This window comes from Neltuma alba, unplaced genomic scaffold (assembly GCF_004799145.2).
Source record: "Neltuma alba isolate B1F8T4 unplaced genomic scaffold, ASM479914v2 tig00013348_pilon, whole genome shotgun sequence".
Taxonomy (NCBI): Eukaryota; Viridiplantae; Streptophyta; class Magnoliopsida; order Fabales; family Fabaceae; genus Neltuma; species Neltuma alba.
The window spans coordinates 52,289-66,834 of record NW_021637616.1 but is presented as its reverse complement, the minus strand read 5'-3'; the positions used below and the strand labels follow the sequence as shown (position 1 = coordinate 66,834).

The window sequence follows — 14,546 nt, the reverse complement described above, 5'->3', positions numbered from 1 at the left end:
AATTTAGCCTAAAACCTAAAAGATCATAAGTTTAATCTAATTACTACTGTAATAATCGTGTTAATGGATGATCTATATGTACTTCTGTCGGTATTTTCTAAGTCAAAAAACATGTTCTAGTTCTTGTTTGATGACCTCCCCTCATCTCATTTAAACTTTTATTGTATAAAAAACATATTTATATTATAATAAAATCCGAAATTATCCTATTTTCTTATATTTTTTAGTTTGAAAAAAACCATTTTTAGTTTTTAAATTTATTTCTTATCATGGTGATCACAATATTGACGATGGTAGTGGTGTTAAGTGTTTTAAAATTTGAAATTTAGCTCCTAATGGTGACAATAACAGCGGTGATAACGACATTAGTATAATTATAAAAATGGTGATATCAATAGTGACAAGAACAAGAATATCATTGGTAGTTTCAATAATAACTTAGCCAAAAGAATGGTAGTGACACTAATAAGACATTGTTAATTCTTTTAAATTGAGATGAAGAAGGTCTTCAAAAGAAGCTTTCAATCAAATTTTGTTTTTGAATCCTACTTTTAATATATGTTTTTTTTCATTTATAAAGTTGAAGCCTTCATTTAACTTGAAAATGTTAATATTGTTCCGTTTCTTAATATAAGACCTAATTAAATAATTTAGATAGATTAAAAATATTAGTTAAATTAATTATATGATATATTTTTTTCTCAAATACTTTAAGCCTTTTTCTTAATTCTCTCCTTCCTTTCCTACTTGATTATTATTTGTGAGATATCAATAAGGTTAATTTGAGAAAAAATTGATAAATATTTGAAATAAGTCTTATATATAGAATCAATATTAATTCCCTAATTAGCTCTTATATTAAGAATAGAAGGAGTACTAACTAGGCATAACCACCGCTAACGAAACAACTTAGTTTTTCATTGGAATAAAATCTCGAGCTATGGAACAAAAATTTTTATCCTTCCGTTTCTATGAGCCAATTTTTAACTGTCCGACAAGGTGATTCATAATATAACAACCAAGAATAAAGTATTTATGAAAGTTTTGTCCATCACACACACACACACACACACACATATATATATATATATATATTCTTTTCATTTTTAAACTCTCTTGAAGAAGAAAAGTATCTAATGGTCTGTGTGTATAAAAAGCTGGGTGGTGTGTGCAAAATGTAAGGAAAAATACACACGCACACACTTGTTCGCATCTTTTTTTTTTTATTAAAAAAAGGTTTTGGGATGGAGAAAATTTCTTTCTGATTTTGATTCCTTCCATGGCAAACAAGAAAAGAAGCTGTTCTGAACGGAACCAATGTTTGTCCTGATGAGGTGTAATTTTTTCGCCATGAATTTCTTTTAATACGAAACAACTTGGATTATCTATGACCTCCGGCTCTAAACGTAAAAGCTATATATATATATATATATATATATATATATGTTATGATGCTAAATATAAAATCTCAAATTACTTTTTCTCTCAAAATTATAATTTTTTAAAAATTATTCATATTTCATATATTAAATGGGATTTCCTTCAATGAATGTAATTCGTTAAAAGGTTATTGAGTGTGTGTCCATGCATCGTCATCATCATCATAATAATAATAATCCATCCGCTCGTAAATGTTAGATGCATATAATTAATTTATAAATATTAAAAAATTAGTTAAATTAATTATTTGTAATAATAAATATATGTTAATTTTTTTTAAAGTAGCCATTTTAATTTTGCAATTAATAGAAAGAGTTTTGGAAGATATTATAAATTTAAAAGATAAAGTTAATTGAATAGTCTTATCATTTAGGAAAACACAAAAAAATACTCTACTAGCTCTTATATTTAAAATTGGAAAGAGCATGTTATATAATGCCTAACGTGATATATTGGCTTATTGAGTTAATTGTTGAGGGTGTTTGGATGAAAATCAAACAATGATTTTAAAAGTAATTTTACGATATATAAAATAAATATATAGAAGAATTTATCTTAATTTGTGAAAAAATACTTTTAAATAGCACTTTTGATGCTATCCAAACACCGTAGTTATTTAAATGGACTTGTTATACTTTTTTATAGAAAGAAGGTTTTTTTATTGAAAAAAATGTTTTTCTAAGCTAAAGCCAATTAAATAGTTTCAATCTCTCAATTTCAATTAATATATATATATATATATATATATTTGGGAAACCTTGGTTTTGAACAAAGCTTTTCCAAGCACACTTATAATAAATATAAGCGAGAATTGTTATGAAATCCGGATGAAAAGTTTAGTTATCAAAAAATTTTAATAACAAGCCAGTAATATGGAAGTTGTCATTATATGCACTTTTATTATTATCAAATTTTTGGATGACTAACTCTCTTTCTTGAGATCATAGAGTAATTTCTCCTAAATATAAATGGCTACAAAAATACTATGTATTCTTTCAAGTGATTTTGGTTTGGTGACAATAATATAGGACATAATTGTTGAGTTGATTTTGATTTCAAAAATAAGATCTATTTCTCATATTTATCAATTTTCTCTAAATTACCCCTATGAAAACTCCCTCAACCATAATCAAGTAGAAGAGGGAGAGAGGATATTGAGGAATATGATTATTGTGTTTTAAAAAAACATGTTATATTTTTTATAATTAATTAACTTACCTAACTTTCTTAATTTAATCAAATTAGTTAAATAGGTATTAAATTAAGGAGAAGAGAAATATATTCTTATATTTTCTTTATGTTTTCTTATCGTTGTTCTCAGTTTTCACGCCTACCAAGAGGCCCTAAGATTCATATATTTCATGCTTTTACATTTTCTATCCAAACAAATAGGAGCATTTTCAATTTATGAATTCTCAGGAGAAAAGTGAAAAAGATATGTGCGTGTGTGTGTCACAACATAATAAAATGTGGATATCACGTTTTTCTCCCTAAATAAATGCATAGAATATGATCGCATTACAGTAATGATTCTCTGTTTTCAGTTGTAAGTAACACAGGCTACTAAAAGGATGAAACTCCTAGTCAGAAAATTGTGCAGAAAGAAAAGAACAGGTGATTTGCCGTGCTGGAATCAGGTCCTTTAATTACACTCTTTAATAAAGAGATAAATTACAAATGTCAAAACCCCATTTCCTACCTAAGCCTTCATGCCTTTCTTCATTCTCTCTTTTTCCTCTGTTTCACAGTTCACAGAGGAGCACTTACCTAATTCACAGTAACTATCCTCTTCATGCATGTTTAGTGTGCACATATAGATCACACTTTCTGCTGATTTTTTTTTTTAAAATAAATCTATACATTTAACTCTTTTCATATCAGTCTTGTTCATTTTTCAGAGAATCTTGAACTTGTTACTGTGAGTGAAGAACAAGGAAAAGCAGAATCATCAAAGCAAGATGGAGAAGGAGGAGGAGAAGATGATCAAAGGGAGAGTTCTTCTGATGAAGAAGAGCCTTCTGGACTTTCCTGACCTCAAATCCTCCATTGTTGACAGAATCTATGAGCTCTTGGGCATGCGTGTCTCTTTCCAGCTCATTAGTGCTCATAACCCTGACCCAGGTCAGCTTCTTCTTCTTCATCTCTCTCTCTCAATTAAAAGAACTGAAATTTGTTATTTTTGCAGAAAATGGGATGAGAGGGAAGATGGGAAAAGAGGCATATTTGGAGAAGTGGGTTTCCACCATTTCTTCATTGTCAAGTTCTGTGGACGTAGAGTTCTCCATAAGCTTTGATTGGGACGAGAGCTTGGGAGTTCCCGGGGCCTTCATTATAAAGAACCATCACCGTAGCCAGTTCTACCTCAAGACACTTACCATAGAGGACGTACCAGGTCATGGTCCTGTACATTTTGTGTGCAATTCCTGGGTCTACCCTGCTCATCGCTACAACTACAAACGTGTGTTCTTCGCAAATAAGGTACTTTTACCTTCTTCATAGTTATGGCATTTTGCTCCTATTATTGTTGCTTGCTCGAAATAAATAATTATTCTTTTTAGCTTTATTGGAAATCCCAGTGATGATAAGTAAATAATGCACTTGGGAAATTTACTGGTTGTGTGATACAGAGTTATCTTCCATGTCAAACACCTGAGCCACTGCAAAAGTTCAGGGAAGAAGAGCTAGAAAACCTCCGTGGAAATGGGTCAGGGGAACTTAAGGAGTGGGATAGAGTCTATGACTACGACTATTACAATGATCTGGGAAGCCCAGAAAAAGGACCAGAATATGCACGTCCTGTTCTTGGTGGTTCAGAGAAGCATCCCTATCCTCGTAGAGTAAGAACTGGTCGGGCAAAAACTAAAGAAGGTTAGTTAGGTTGAATCTATGAATCATAGGCTGTGAAACATGGACATTGTGTGACAGACACAACACAACACCTCAAATTTGTCGTGTTATGTGAGGAAATATTGTTTCTTCTGAACCTAATAACCTATGAATCATAGACAATAAAACATGGACATTGTGTGCGAGACACAACACAATACTTAAAAATTTGTCATCTTGTAGTGTCTGTGTACATGTCAAATCAAAGTTTGTGCTTCTCCGATTGCAACTGATGAAATTGATAGATTCTAACTCGCATTTGATCATTGTTTCAAGTAATTCAAAGGGTGGCAGAAAAACTAGTGGTTGTGGAATCTTGACTGATGTTTCAATCAGGAAACTGACTGTGTCATTGTTGCAGATCCCAAAAGTGAGAAAAGATTGTTTCTTCTGAACCTAAACATCTATGTTCCAAGAGATGAACAGTTTGGCCCCCTCAAGTTTTCAGATTTTTTGGCCTATGCTTTGAAATCTATTTTTCCAGTACTGTTTCAACTCCTTCCAGAGATCAATTCTCCAAGTCGCTTAACTACCAATGAGTTTGAAACCTTTGAAGATGTGCTTAATATCTACAAAGGGTCCATTAAACTACCAAATAGTTGTACGCAGGCAAAAATTAGACACCTGATCCCTTGGGAGCTACTTAGAGAACTTGCTCGCAATGATGGTGAGCGATTCCTCAAATTACCGATGCCTGATGTCATCAAAGGTACACACTGAAGTTTTCCCAATATTTTATTTGGAATTTGGTTTTGGACATAAGTATTATTATTTTAACCGCATATTAATTGCAGAGGACAAGACTGCATGGAGAACAGATGAAGAATTTGCAAGAGAAATGCTTGCTGGGGTTAATCCTGTTGTCATCCAATGCTTACAAGTATTATATAATTCTAGCTTTTTTAACGGTTTGAAGATTTTTGTGTTAGAAAGGAGGCATGATATTTCGTATACTTAATCTATAAATGTAAGAGCGCATTACAAATTTTTTCCCCCTAAAAAAATTACTTTAATCTTCATGGCGTGTGTAGATTTTCCCACCGACCAGTAAGCTTGACCCTAAAGTCTTTGGGAATCAAAATAGCTCCATCAAAGCAGAACACATAGAATATAATTTGGATGGGCTAACTGTAGAAGAGGTACTGATATCAGGCTTCATTTTGTTCCTTGAATATAGACGCATAGAAATCAAACCAAATGTCCTAGATCAACAATTAACATGCTTATATTTTTTTGTGATAGGCACTTGAAAACAAGAAGCTATTTATATTGGATCATCACGATGCATTGATGCCATACCTAAGTCGAATAAACTCTACTGACACCAAGACCTATGCCACTAGGACTTTACTGTTTCTTCGAGATGATGGTACATTGAAGCCATTGGCCATTGAACTAAGCTTGCCCCATCCTCAAGGGTATCATAATGGTGCTACCAGCAAAGTTTTTACTCCAGCACAAGAAGGTGTTGCAAGTTCAGTGTGGCAGCTAGCCAAAGCTTATGTAGCTGTGAATGATTCTGGATACCATCAGCTTATTAGTCACTGGTATGATGCGTAGATAAATAGTATCAATGGTAGAAGAGTCAAAAGCATATGCCTTGTTTGTGTTTCTGGTCCAACATGACTAACCAAAGAGCTAGGACTCACTTGCAGGTTATGCACTCATGCAGCAATAGAGCCATTCATAATAGCTACAAACAGGCGGCTGAGTGTCCTTCACCCAATATATAAACTCTTGCAGCCCCACTTCAGGGACACAATGTTCATAAATGCATTGGCTCGCCAAATTCTCATCAACGCCGGAGGGATACTTGAAAGAACAGTTTTCCCAGGCAAATTTGCTATGGAAATGTCATCGGCTGTTTATAAAAACTGGGTTTTCACTGATCAGGCACTACCTGCTGATCTACTCAAGAGGTAAGTGTGAAGAAAAACTTAATAGGGAAAATGATTTCCACTGGTTTTATGTGAACTACTGGTTTTATGTGAATACATAAAAACAATTTGTAATTCTTTTGCTGCGTTTTAGAGGAATGGCAGTTCCAGATTCAAGCTGTCGTCATGGACTCAGGCTTGTGATGGAGGACTACCCTTATGCTGTGGATGGACTAGAAATATGGGACGCAATTGAAACATGGGTACGAGAATATTGCTACTTCTATTACCCATCTGATGACATGGTTCAAAACGATCATGAGCTTCAATCATGGTGGGAAGAAATCCTCCACAAGGGCCACGGTGACTTAAAGGACAAGACATGGTGGCCAGAGATGAAAACTAGAGATGAGCTCATTCAATCATGCTCCATTATCATCTGGGTGGCTTCTGCCTACCATGCAGCCGTGAATTTTGGGCAATACCCATATGCAGGTTACCTCCCTAATCGTCCAACGATCAGTCGTAGATTCATGCCAGAGCTAGGAACTCCTGAGTATGCAGAACTAGAGTCAAATCCTGACTTGGCATTTTTACAAACAATTACAGCGCAGTTTCAAACCCTCCTTGGTGTCTCACTGATAGAGATTTTGTCCAGGCACCCAACTGATGAGGTTTATCTTGGGCAAAGAGATTCTCCTCACTGGACTTCAGATTCTGAACCTCTTGCTGCATTTCAAAAATTTGGACAGAGACTGATGGAAATAGAGGAGAGAATAATGGAAATGAACAAAGACAAAGGATTCAAGAACAGAACGGGACCTGTAAATGTGCCTTATACCTTGCTCTATCCCAGCACATCAGATTATTCTGGAGAAGGTGGACTCACTGGGAAGGGAATCCCCAACAGTATATCCATCTAAAAATATTATCTTTTTAGTCGCTCAAATAAATCAATATAGCTTCTGAATATCAGGTTGGTGCGAAATAAATGATGAGGTATGAATGTGTGCAATTCTTCCTCATTGTAGTATTGAAGGAAGAACTTCAATTAGGTGTGAGATTTAACATTGAAGAACAAATCATGGAGATTCGTTTTTAATCCAGTCCTTGAGACTTTTTTCGGATATAACACAAGGTTTGAATCATACTAATATTTTATCTTTATCCACACCATTTAACTGCATGATTGGGATAGTCATAGGAAGTTTCACAAGTCAGTTGGGACCCCTAAAAAAAAAAACGTATTTAGCGTAGCTTTAGGGCCAGCGGAATTTTTGCTCAAAAGTCAATTTAAAATTAGAGTAATGTTTTCTGGCTTCTAACTTTTGAATTTTTGCTTTTCTTAAGATCTAAGCATTTTGAAACTAACTTTTTAATATATCATTTAAGAAAATTTACGTCAAGATGATTTTTTAATGAAAATTTTATCTAAATATAAATTATATTACACAAACTAACTTTTGTCTCAATTTCAATTTGCAAAGAGCACGTAGGATAAAAGTCATTTTTGTCCGTGTTAATCCAAACAAACCTTAAATTATCCCCTATGTTCAAATATTAATCACCAGCATATCGAATATCAAAATAATAGTTAGTGGTTATATCATTTAATGATTTATGCCTCATAAAAATGAGTACCGTTGTCAACATAGAAATCTCACTTTAAAATCATGATAACTCAAATCACTTAAACTTTTTATGATCAAATACTGAAGCTCGTAAAATTTGTTTTCTTTTAGTATTATTGGAGTTTGAATGTTTATCCTCTGCTAACATAATGTTTAACCTCTACTTGCATCATACTCCACTTTGACCACCTTGGAATTCAAATCAGCATATCTAATCATATATATATATATATACATATATATTTTTGGGTCAAGAATTAAGAACATACTTATCATTTTCTTGTGACTTCCAATTCAAATCAAATTTATAATCGAAAAAACTTTGTTGGTTGCCATGAAAGCTAAGCGCGTATTTGGGCAGCTTCTATTCCCAAAACCTTGAAGTCTTGGACCACTTTTGTAAAATTTTGTCACGCGCAACACATAAAAAAAATAACCAAAGTTTTATTGTCCACAGAATTAAAATTCCAAAATGTACAAACTAGTGCAAAGTAAATTCACCATATTTATTTATTTGTTCACATTTGGTGGGATAAGGTTAACCTATACAACACCCGCATGACTTGATAAATACAATCGGGTGACTTTCCCTGGACACTGTGAGTACAATTGTATTTATTATTTATCAACATGGCTGATTTGGTAGAGTGGAATATGTATACTGGACACAGATTGGCCTATGCTCCAATTGCTGTAGTGGTAAGAATAGCATCCAGTTCGCTCTTGGAACGTTGGATCCTTTTATGCTCTCCCTCATTTCTGCCTACCCATATTTCAGGTACCACTTGTCTTAGTTTATTCATACTCTCCACTACATAATCTGCTCCTTCACATTTCACAGTCTTTCCAACCTTCGTATTATCAAATCAAACCATTGTTAATAACAATATTGTGAAGTAAATATGATAATGATAGTAATTAATTAATACTGTATGAGATGGGAAATTAATTTACCAGAACTGTGTGGAGACCCATTGCTTTTCCTCCTGCCACATTGCGAACATTATCATCTAGAAATAGCTGCAAACAACAAAATATCATCTTTCAATTTCCCAACGTAGGGGGGGGGGAAAAGTCTCAGATATCTCCAGATCTAATGTTTTTGAAGATAGATTTGCGAGCATACCGTACGGCGAGGATCGATGTTAGCTGCGTCGAGAGCAATCTTAAAGGCATCCGGTGATGGCTTCAAAAGGATCGGGTACTCATCCGGGCGGGTTGAGTTAGGAAGATTCGGGTTCATGGTCTCAAAACATATGATCTGCTCAAAGCAGTCACTTATCCCCAGTCGATCCAACGCCTTCACCGCATGAATCCTATCTGAATTCGTGAAAATCTGCACATAAGGTTCAATATTGTTACTCCTCCCGTGATTAATATAAAACTTATTTAACTAATTTGATTAGATTAAAAAAATTAGATAAGTTGGTTAATTATAAAAAATATGATATGTTTTTCTTAAAATACTATAATAATCTTTCTTAATATCATCTTTCCCTCTTCTACTTGATTATGGTTGAGGGAGTACCTATAGGGGTAATTTTAAAAAATTAATAAATATAAGAAAGAGGTCTTATATTTAAAACTAAAATTAACTCAATAATTAGTCTTATATTAAGGACCGAAAGAGTATTTATTTTTGAGAAAATCTTTATATAGTAGTTTTACTTACCCAGCCATTGAATTTTTTTCCCCTCAAAATAACGTGTCTTAAAATGTAAAGAGTAAAAGTATAGCACAAGTTCTTATACTTTTATTTCTTACGATACAATCTATAAGTCAGAACCAATGTTTATAAATTGTAGGTGCCGTCTTCTGGCCAGACACCTTAATCTTTTCATCGGGTAGGTGAAAGATGAAAGATGGTAAAAAAAGGACTTGGATTCTCTCCACTTCCTTCCCATCCTCTTCCCCTCCACTACCCTTCTTTTCTTTTGACAATCATTGGATTAAAATTCCAATGGTCCAGATTTAACATCTTATAAAAATAATATTATTAAAAAAATAAATAAATAAATTTAAACTGTTAAAATCTGGTCTAAACAGTTTACAATTGTAATAAAAAAATTAAAAAAAATTTGCTCTATAATAACAGTATGTAGTTATGAACTGTTCAGATTAGATTTTAACAGTTTAAATTTATTTATCTATTTTTTATCATAATATTTATCTTTATAAAATGTTATAAAATATTAAATCTGGACCATTGGAGTTTTGATCCAATGGTTGTGAAGAGAAAAAAATGGTAGTGGAGGGGAAGAGGATGGGAAGGGTAGTGGAGAGAATCTGATTCCGTAAAAAAAACAACAAAGGCTCTATGTTTGTTTCAGGTCAACGTGAAAAAGTTGAAAGTTGACTTTAGTTTGAAATGTCTCTCGTTCCAAAAGAATGGAAAGAGACGTAAACTCAGAAGCTTACAATTTTTCTTTGCTTAATGCTACAAAGGACGTTGCGCAATTGAATATCTGGTTTGATGGAGTGGTAGGGAAGCCTTCCGTGCACGAAACTGTTGGATTAAGAAAAACGAAAACGATCAGCTCAAATAATTGAAGCCAAAGCATATTAGTTTTTTTATTATTTCTTATAAAATGGAATTAATTAGGCTCTAATTTCTAACCTGTGGTAATCATCTGCACTAATATCATAGCCTAATGCCTGCAACAACAGAATCAACAGATTTCATTATACAATAAAATCAATTCGAACCGAGAGAGAGAGAGAGAGAGTAATCGTATGAAGAAATTACTCGCAAGCCGGCAAGGGAGCTTCCGTAGGTTCTGAACAGTTCGATTCGGAGACTTGACGCTTTGCTCTCAGGGAATCCACATTTCTCCACCAGAAAATCTGCGTTCGGTATGTATAATCTCTTAAATTGTCAAAGAAATCACACACGATTTCCAGAAAGAAAGTTAAATGAACTAAGAGATTAATTACCGTCAATGTTTTTCTTGAGCGATTCGCCTATTCCGGTGTTGGTTGGATACAGAGTGTCATCCAAATCTGCGTTCCGTACAAAATGAAATGAGCAAATTTCAATGAAAAGAAACTAGAGGGAAAGTTGCAAGAGAGAATTAAAGAAAACCAGAGGGAACTCACCGAAGAGGATGCAATCGAAAGGAGAAGCAGAGTTGCGAGCAGATTTGCTGCAAGAATCCATGGCGGAAATATGACGACGACAACGAGGAAGAAGACGGAGAAGAGAAAACGAAAACGACGTCGTGACGACTGATAACGTGGTGAGCTATGTAGGAAAATGATCTGACAGGCTGAGTTTGGCGGAGGAAATGTGGGGCGAGCTGAGGAATATATATAGGGCCATAGGGGGAAGGATAGATTAGAGAAATAATAATGTGTCTCACGTGGATTGGATAGAGGCCGTGCTGAGTCAATGTTCACATCGTTATGCTGGAATCCGACTAGATGTGGGGTCCACACAGGAGATGATTATATTAGTAGCACGTTTGCATGTTTTTAATAAAACCCAAGTAACGGAGGCATAAAAAAAGACAGTAAATCTCATGTTCAGAAGAACTAATTAATTTACTCCCTTGTCATGCTAATTGTAAGATGCTGGACACGTGGAACTCTAATTTGATCTCATTTTATTATCTATTTTTTCGTTGAAATAATTTTATGATCTATTGTATAACTTTAGTTGTGTTCTTGTATGTGCATATGATATCTATAAAAAGTTCATGTGGAAATATGTTCGAGAGCGTTCACTTAGAAACAATATTGTCTTATAAGGTTTTTTTTTTAAATTAATGTTGTCTATAAAGTTTCAAAATATAGTAATGTTATGCCATTTTCGTTAAAAAACTAACATTGAGAATTAAAAAATTAACATTAATTATTAATATTTTTAATGACAAATAACAATATTTTTTTCATCTTAATACTTTTGAGACAACCTTAAATTCAAAAAACTCCCGAAATAATATTGTCCTTAAATAAAAAATTATAAAATAAATTTGCACATTAATAAATAACTTTAAAGTGTAAATTTGTTTGAAATCTTTTACCCAAAAATAATGTTGTCCTGGAATTTTTTTTTTTTCAGTGTTCCTCAAATTTCAAAATGTAGTAATATTGTCCTATCATTTTAAGGAACTAACATTAACAATAAAAAAAAATTTATATTGACTGTTAATATTTTCAACTATAAAGAGCAACATTGCTTTATTTTAACATTTTCGGAATAATTTTGAATTTAAAAAAACAAAAGCTTTGGAGATAATATTATATTGTTTTTAACTTATTTACTATAGTTTAATAACAATTAATAATATTTGAAAGTAAATGATAATATATTTTTCTTGACTTGGGATTTTAAAAGTATTTTATTTTAGATTTTTCCTTAGAAAAGTAATGAATAAATTTTCTTTTTTTACGAGCAAAAAGGTAATGTATAGCTGGCATTTTCATCCTTTCCAAGAATTTCGAATTCTAAGTAAGTAAACCACTGGTTCATCAGGTCCATCGTCCCCGTATAAAATCCATGTAGGAAGTGTTTGGGTAACCCTAAAAGTACTTTTTAGTAAATTGAAATAAACTCCTTCACATATTTACTTCGTATCCTATAAAAATACTTTTGAAACCATGATTTTTTTCTTACCCAAACACTCCCGTAGATTATTAGATTTCAGAAAACAAGAGCCAAGGCTCTATTGAGTTAGCCCCCTTTAAGCCCTAAATTTGTTCAACTAGGCTGGGAAATAAACGTTCCTTTCCGAGTTAAACAAACTTGTAAGACAGACACTAATAAGCTGAGAAACAAATGGACCAGCAAGATCAAAGGTTGACCGGTTTAATTAAGCCTTTCTTTATTTGCCGTCTTTTTTTTAATAGTATCATCTATGTATTTTTTTTTTATTATCACCACACAAACTTGCTATTTAAAGTGTGTGGTTTTAGTTTATTTTTTGTTGTAGATAAAGTTAGCAATAAAAAACCAAATAAAAAGCTTAACATTCGGCTCAAGGACAAGGATGAAGAATTATTGTTGATGTTGACTATAGTTATGAACATGATCATATATGTAACTATTGCTGCTGCAAATCTTTGGTTCTTTTTTGTGCTATTTGTAGGATTGCAGCACTTAAGTGACAATTATTATCATTTTACATTGGTTTAATGCTTGAGATTTCTATGAATTATCTTGTTTGGTTTGTATTTGATATGACTTGGATCTGTTTCGAAAGTTTTTTCCAATAGAAAATATTTAAATCCACTTCAAAGTATACTCAGGGCCAAAATGAATAATTAGTACTCCTCTGGTCATTAATATATGACCCAATATTTGAGTTGATTTTGGTGCTAAATATAAGATTTATTTCTCATATTTATCAATTTTCTCTAAATTACCCTTATGGATACGGCGTCAATTATAATTAAGTAGAAGAGGGAGAGGGGGTATTAAGAAAGACGATTATAGTGTTTTGGGAAAAACGTGTCATATTTTTTTATAATTAATTAACTTAGTTAATTTTCTTAATCTAATTAAATTAGTTAAATGGGTCTTATATTAAGAATCGGACGAATATTAGGTGAAAGCATGTTAGAAGGTGTTCAATGTGAAAGTTATAAAGTATAAGAAACGCTTATCCAGTTAAAATGTTAAACCCAACAAATCTTTTAAGATGTTCCAAAAATTTAGGGCTTAAAAATGCTCATACGGCACCCAAAAAAAAACACGGGAAAAAAGGAAGAAAGAGCAAAAGGTAAAACAAGAAGATGGGAATAATGAAGGTTTATTTTTTTGCCATGAATAGTACTATACTCTGAAGTTTGGAGAAAAAAATTAAAAAAATAAAATTGATACGTTAGAATATTTTTAAATTTACTTTCTGTATTAACATTTCTCAAAACGCTTTATGAATGGAAACATAAAATCATAAAAATTGTGCTTTATGATAATTAATGGAGAGAGTCAGAGAGTAATAAAAAAGAGATTGTAAAAAAAAAGGGTTGACGTTATAAATAATAAATAAATATATAAAGGGAAAACATTAATATATTTTGTATTAAATTTTGATGGATTGCATGATTAGATAGCTAACTCAAATAAATGGTTTCTACTTCCTCCCCCCTTTATATATAAGGAAAGAGTAATTATCTCATGATCCTATATATCATTGTTAATCTCTGAATTTTGGTCTTATTTTAGTTTTAGTTTCTAAAATTTAAAACTAGTAATTTTGATCATTGAAATTTGACCTCATTTTGTTTCTTGTCTTTGAAATTTTAAATTGGTAGTATTGGTTCTTAAACTTTGACTTTATTTTAGTTAAACTTAAGATTTTTGATTTCTAAAACAAAGAACAAAACGAGAATGAAGTTAAATTTTAGGAATCAAAATTATTAGTTTCAAATTTTAAGGACTAAATCTAAAATAAGGTCAAATTTTAATGACTAAAAATAATATTGACCTAGATCATTGCTCTTTATTATTGTGTTTCAAGTTTATTTTCTTTTGAAATACCCCTATTATAATATTTAAATTTTTTTTCCTTGTGAACATAATGCATTTTGCATTAGGTGTATAACTGGAAGAGTTTACTAAACGCATATTATGATATTTTTCTCATAATTAAGACCAAAAAACTCCTTTAAAATTATTTTATACACAAGATCAGAAGGAATATTTTTTTCTATTCTTACTTGTGGTACGTGAGATAAATTAGTTCATAACAATCTCAGTTCAGTGCACAAT

General features: G+C 32.2%; 2 protein-coding genes across 2 annotated transcripts; one reads left to right on the top strand and one right to left on the bottom strand.

Moving 5' to 3' along the window:
- Window positions 1-3,374: 3,374 nt before the first annotated feature.
- Window positions 3,375-7,376, top strand: LOC114736638 (linoleate 9S-lipoxygenase 5-like). The gene is made up of 9 exons (XM_028924517.1): window positions 3,375-3,561; window positions 3,626-3,918; window positions 4,068-4,308; window positions 4,688-5,035; window positions 5,121-5,206; window positions 5,358-5,465; window positions 5,569-5,873; window positions 5,982-6,245; window positions 6,358-7,376. Exons 1-9 carry the CDS (start codon window positions 3,399-3,401, stop codon window positions 7,124-7,126), a joined length of 2,577 nt encoding a protein of 858 aa, XP_028780350.1. The 5' UTR covers window positions 3,375-3,398; the 3' UTR covers window positions 7,127-7,376.
- A 926-nt stretch (window positions 7,377-8,302) lies between these two features.
- On the bottom strand, window positions 8,303-11,085 carry LOC114736639 (phosphate metabolism protein 8). Its single transcript, XM_028924518.1, has 8 exons — window positions 10,931-11,085; window positions 10,769-10,834; window positions 10,581-10,678; window positions 10,452-10,489; window positions 10,253-10,340; window positions 8,961-9,170; window positions 8,789-8,854; window positions 8,303-8,685 (listed from the first exon to the last, which is right to left on the bottom strand). Exons 1-8 carry the CDS (start codon window positions 10,989-10,991, stop codon window positions 8,512-8,514), a joined length of 801 nt encoding a protein of 266 aa, XP_028780351.1. The 5' UTR covers window positions 10,992-11,085; the 3' UTR covers window positions 8,303-8,511.
- Between the last annotated feature and the right edge of the window lie 3,461 nt (window positions 11,086-14,546).